The sequence below is a fragment of the Stegastes partitus genome, unplaced genomic scaffold (genome assembly GCF_000690725.1).
Source record: "Stegastes partitus isolate 25-593 unplaced genomic scaffold, Stegastes_partitus-1.0.2 Scaffold1, whole genome shotgun sequence".
In the NCBI taxonomy this organism is placed as follows: Eukaryota; Metazoa; Chordata; class Actinopteri; family Pomacentridae; genus Stegastes; species Stegastes partitus.
This window is the reverse complement of record NW_007577732.1, coordinates 1,552,223-1,558,222: the sequence shown is the minus strand read 5'-3', so window position 1 is coordinate 1,558,222 and position 6,000 is coordinate 1,552,223. Positions and strand designations below refer to the sequence as shown.

General features: G+C 42.3%; 1 protein-coding gene across 4 annotated transcripts in view; it reads right to left on the bottom strand.

Moving 5' to 3' along the window:
* The window catches only part of arid4b (AT-rich interaction domain 4B), a 44,121-nt gene that overhangs the window by 10,291 nt on the left and 27,830 nt on the right, over positions 1 to 6,000 (bottom strand). For all 4 annotated transcript variants that reach the window (XM_008302922.1, XM_008303075.1, XM_008303145.1 and 1 more), the window contains exons 10-16: positions 3,741 to 3,817; positions 2,788 to 2,936; positions 2,626 to 2,698; positions 1,527 to 1,621; positions 1,318 to 1,415; positions 855 to 1,047; positions 510 to 712 (exon numbers count right to left, since the gene is read on the bottom strand). In XM_008302922.1, coding sequence (XP_008301144.1) covers positions 510 to 712; positions 855 to 1,047; positions 1,318 to 1,415; positions 1,527 to 1,621; positions 2,626 to 2,698; positions 2,788 to 2,936; positions 3,741 to 3,817 — 888 coding nt within the window. The remainder of the gene's footprint in view (positions 1 to 509; positions 713 to 854; positions 1,048 to 1,317; positions 1,416 to 1,526; positions 1,622 to 2,625; positions 2,699 to 2,787; positions 2,937 to 3,740; positions 3,818 to 6,000) is intronic.

Here is a 6,000-nt window from a genome sequence, read left to right as displayed (position 1 = left end):
GAGAGAGAGAGAGAGAGAGAGAGAGAGAGAGAGAGAGAGAGAGACTAAGAGAGAGAGAGAGCACAGCATGACATGCCAGGTGAAAGATAGCAGTCAGGCTTTGGTGCTCTAAGATGTCTCTGCCAGCTGATGCCGACTAAGCCACGAGAAATAATAATAGCACAGAGGGCAGTGGGTAAGAGCTTAGTTAGAGGAGAGACAGAGGAGAGCTCTCCTCTGTCTGGTTAGCAGGTAGAGGTGGATTGTGGGTATACTGGGTATTAGTGTCATTAAGGTCAGAAGGATCACTGCTTCTCATCTGCTAATGGTCGTTTGGCTTTTTACTGCCACCAAGGACAGTGAATGTCTGAGGTCCTTCTGTCTGGTGAAACTTTTAAATTCTTAAATACTAAGATTGAATATTAAAATAACTGCACAATGCAGAAGCTCTGTTGGAAAATTGTGTTTGTGCCATGAGGATATTTTTTATTTTTTTTTACCACCGTGGTGGATCTCTTCAGACCACCTACCCAGAGTTGTCCTTGCTGTCCTGCTCCTCGTCAGGCTCCTGCTTCATGCTGTCGGCTCCAAGGCGAGATGTCGACGAGCCCTCGTCTGCGTCTCCCTTGTGGGGACCATCTTCTTCGTCATCGTCATCGTTTCCGCTGTCCTTTCCCTCGCTTTTTAATGGTTCGGACTCCATTTTGTTTCGGGTCAGATCAGGTTTCTCGTCCTGTGGGAGAAGGATGCTTTTATTATAAGAAACAGGGAAAGTCTGGAGGAGTTACTATAAAGTAAAGATGATGTCTGGATTGATATCCAACATATGAAGTGAAGACAAAGACACTAATCAAACAATATTCAGGAGAATGCACCTTGCAGATAACGGACTGTGCACTGCAAGGTTCTCCATCCACCTGGGCTTTCTGCTCTTCTGAGTTGGATGACGTGGGAGCTGCTACTCCTGTCTCTGGCTCAGACTTCACCTTAGGACCCTGCTTCAAAGGGAGGTCCATTCTGAATGTGATGGCAGTGGAGGTGCAGTACTCTTCGAATCCATACAAGTACCTGCAAGATGAGACATTCCTTGTCAACATATCCACCAAGATTCCCCTATGTTAAATGTTTCTGCTCCTGTACACGCTCTAACACACTTGCACTGCAAAAAGCTAATCATGCAAAGAGTAAATCTCTTGAGGAGCTTGCCATAGAGAAAAGAGGAAAAAGTAGTATGAAATAGACATAAATAGCAAATCAGACACCAAACTGCATGTCACTGCAGAAACTAAAGCCACATTTTTACAACTTTAGAGCAACAGAAGCAGCGCCTGTACATACTTGCGGTAAGCACATTTGACATTATAGCCAGCAGCTGAGTTGAGCACAGGGATTCCCAGATCCTGATAGACTTGTTTCCAAACGGAGCCGCTTTCAATCTGTTGAACAATGGACACGGTTGACGACAAATTCAGAGTCAGTCAACATCCGACAAATCAAGTGTGACCAAAACTTCTCCAAGAGGAATCGCCTTTAAAAGTGGTACTCACATTGTCAAAGCCTCCCAGTTTGTTCACCAGCCTGTAGAGCTTGAACAGGTTCAGGTTCCTATAGCCCAGAACGGGCCTTTTGTTGATGGGAGTTCCTGAAGAGAAGGAACGTGGCACAGTTTACGCAGACGTTTAAGCTAGAAATTCGATGAAAGATATTTTTGTGTATTATCTTAAAGGTGGAGTCTGTGAATCTGGAGAAAGTTAGTTGTATTTATCGATTCAGCAAATTTAGTGAACGAAAACCTATTTTTTTCCCCAACACACACACACACACCTGAATACACATGAGTACAGGTGGCAGAAATAAGCTCTTTCAAGTTTTGCTTGCTTCATTATTCTGTGAAAATTACGGCATTCTGTCATTCAGACGTAGTTTGCTGTTATTTTAAGGTTCTTTACAGTATTATTTAGACATACCCACCACAGTGATGGAGAGAGTCACAGTATATACACAATATTTGCCATTCACATAAGTTTGGACAGTGCATTAGGTGAAACAAAGCATAATAATGCAGTAGTAAACAAAAGACTACATTTAAATTCGACATGTAACATGACATAACTGCAGCTTGTAAACTGACTCTGTGTGACACTCTGACGTGAAGAAAAGTACATAATGTGAGTTGCCATTACACCCTGACCAATCCTGTCTCGACATTGGGAAGAATTTGTAATTATGAGCATTTAATGGAGTTAATGCTTTTTCGACTTCTGACTTGTGTCATGTTGAAAGTGATAAAGAAATGTTACTGGGTCTGACAAAGATTGGTGGTTGCAACTTCAGTGGAAAAGCTTGTTGAAGCATGAAGTTGACACGTTCAGATTCTGTTGGGATAACGGGAAGGACTGCATTTCTGAACGGGGCTCCAGTGAGGATGGAACTACATATGGCATTGTAAGTTGACTTTTGCTTTCTTATTTGTTTCTGCCTCATTTTATCCTTCCTTTGACCTAATCTTACTAAGTGTAAAGAAACTGTCATAAAACATACAGAATTTTAAAGCTGCAAAAGACTGAAGCTTAAAAAAAATAAACAAAAAATTGTTCTTCTAAAATGACTCTGCAAACATGGATTGTGTCAGCACCCCGGACTCACCTCTGTCTTCCATGAACTTGTAGAGCTGCTGCAGAAAGTTCTCCCTCTCCTCTGGGAACGGCTCCACCTCCTCCTGTTGACAGGAAACAAGACAGTTGTTGAGGATCCTTTTAACTTAGAGGTCGTGGGGATTAAAAACACGCGCAAAAGTTCTGCCTCTACCTCCTCCTCTTCGCCACTGGCATCTTCTTCCTGCTCCTCCTCCTCATCGTCATCGTCCTCCTCACTGCTGGAACTTTCTTCTTTTACTTCTGTCTTCCAGATGCTGGGTACGACCAACTGCTGGTGGAACTCCAAGGCGGCATCCAGTGCTGTCAAATGCACAAAGAAAATGCATTATAAGATGTTATCCAACCAAAGTGAGAGCTGCTTATCATTCCCTGCTGCTGTAATGTAGCAAACTGGTCTTCGGGTCTCGACACTGTGCAACATAATAGAAGCTAAAATGAAACTAGAGCATCCTTGGGCTAAACACTTGTAATCAGCACTGGTTTACAAAAACACCTCTGCTGAGAAAGTGTTTAGAACTACATGTAAAATCTGAAATTATCATAATAATAGACCCATATAAAAACTAGGACAGTAAAAAAAGACTCAAAAGACAGCAGCAATAAAAGACAGCAGCATGAAAATCTGTCAGCATTTGCAGCGACGCAGAGCAGCAGAAGCATTCAGCCACAATGTCACAGGTGGGTTTAAGCAGCATCTAACCACCTGGGCAGATGCTTGTTTTACGCTTTTCTAACGCGGAAAATATCACAGTTGTGAGTCAACCACCTGTGAATACCAAGACAGTGATAATACAAAGCTGTTTCCTAACTGTAATTATGAGAGAGTAAGAGCTCTGCAGCAGAAAAACGGGGGCACTATATAAAAAGCCTGGTGAGGACTTCAAATAAAAATAGACTCGACAGAGACAGGAGCTCTCCACCGCTGCATTCCCCAGAACAAAAACAAAACTTCGCTTTCTTCAGTCTGCCTCGCTGCAGCCCACTCTGTGAGCGCTTTCTGCCAAGTGTGTCAGCACACAGGCCAGCCTACAGATGTCGGGGACTAGGTAGTGCTGTACATCGGTTCAGTACGATTTCCCTCTTAAATCTTTCCTTTAAACTCACCTGGTTTGAGCCCTGCATCGGCTTTCGGAGGACAATCGCTGTTCATCTCACGGACGTCCTTCCGCAACACCATGTAACTGCAAAACACAGCGGCTCTGGTTAAATGTGCACAGAAAAGACATCGTGTGGACAGTACTGGGTGTTCAGCTCAAGGAAATCAACCAAGAAAGTAGTAAGGAAGTCAAAATCTAAGCAGAATTTTGTTTTCTTAAAACAAAATTATGACTACAAGAACAAAGTGTGACAAAGCAGAGCAACATCCCCCCGTAGTCTTTTTAATTGGAACCCTGGCAGGAGAAAAACTGTATTTGAACTTTCTAGTGGATACCTTAAAGCCTGAGCTGACATGAACAGTCATGACTGCATTCACAGGCTACTTTCTTACTGCATCTCTACAGCAGCTGGGCAAAGAGTTGGCGATTTGGCAGATAGATGGATCAGTGGAGCTTGTAAGCTGAAAGCAGTCAGAGGCTTGGCTGGTGTGCAAGAGATACGATTTTCTGTGGTATCGTGGGCCGCTGAGCTGATCCAATGACTAGATTTGTCATGGAGTGAAATTTTAAAGGAGCGAGTACGCGCAGCTCACAGAGGCCACAACACAGAACACACACAGCTTGGTTTAATGACATCCCCTGTCAACAATAATTTATAAAAATGCTTTGGGTACGTCGCTGGAGTGACAACCAACTATACTCACATGTGAAAAAGATTATTTCCTATTGCGAATCTACAGTCATGCAAACAGCTGTGGGAAGCTGCAGTAAGACACAGCTGTGCTTTGAGCTAAATGAGGCTAACATGCTCACAATAACACATTTACCATCTTAGCATCTAGCACCAAACAATTTGGGGAAAATATTTTCCAATTTGCAATATAATAATAAGTCAAGGCACCAAATATTAACTAACCTACATTCTAATGCAAGGATGAGAACTTAAAAGTATGAACTATTTCCAACATATTTGTAGTTTTATCAATGGCATACAAGACAAATTATTATCATAAAAGCTGTGACTGTGTAAAGTTTACTAAGCAACGTCATAATATTCAAATGTAAAAATAATTACAATAGGTAAATAAGGGGACTTTTCTACAATAAACTGACATTGAAACGGGTCAGTTATTCATGGCTCAGGAGCTGCTTCTAAGTATTGCACGTTCTGCATTTTTAAAAAAACACAACTGGGTCAGAAATGCTGCATAATGTAAATCCTAAATTGCACTATTGTGATTCGCTAATTGTTCCAAATTGCAATTTCAATTTGAAAATGATTAACTGTTTAACCCTGGTAGCATTTGTTAATTAACACCAAAATAAAAGTCCGGCTGAGAATCACAGGGATGCAATTACTTTTGCAGGTATTCGGTCATAAACCACAACATTGGACAAAAGAGAAACTTTGCCCTGATGGTGGTGGTGCATGTAAAAGACAGAGGATTAGAATTCTTCCTCTGATGTGAAAAAATATATGGAGCACATTTCATGACAGACCATCAGGCAGCTGCCAAGACATTTCACCCTGAACCACAACTGTCAACCTCATAGCGCAGCAAGGTGAAAAGTCAATAGATCATCAAAGTCAGTAAGATTCATACTCTGGGGAGTGGCTCACTGACCAATTGACATTGCCCTCTGTAAAGCCTTGCCACCACTCCATACTATTAGCAATACCCACGTATTCTATAAAGGGTCGCAGAAGGGCACTGGAGCGTAGTCCGAGCTGTCACTGGGCAAGAGGTGGAGTACAGCCTGTACAGCTAACCAGTCAATCACGGCACTAACAGGGAGAGACAGACGATCATTCACGCTCACATTCACACTACTACTGCCAATGTAGAATTAACCTAACATGCATGTGATTGGACTGTAGGGGTAAGCAGGAGCACCCGCACAACAGGCAAACTGCACACAGAAAGCCCCCCAGCTGATCCAGACCCTTCAGGCTGTTAGGCAGCAGTACTACCCACTGCACCCTATATGCCACTGGTGTGAATAAAAAACGAAGAAAAAGTTCACACAGAAGTGCTGCTTTCAGCCATTCATCCTGAGTGAAATATCCTTATGCTACTAAAGTCGAAACCGTTTGCTTTCCATTAGCCAGTAAGCAGTGTTGTTAAAATATTAGCTCATTTAGTTTGGGAAAGTATTGAATTTGCCAAACCAAACAGGATTTTTATTAAATCTGGCAAGCCCCATTTAGATCACAGATTTGGAGGTCACATTTTCAAGGGAGATGCACAAAATGTATGTGGATAATT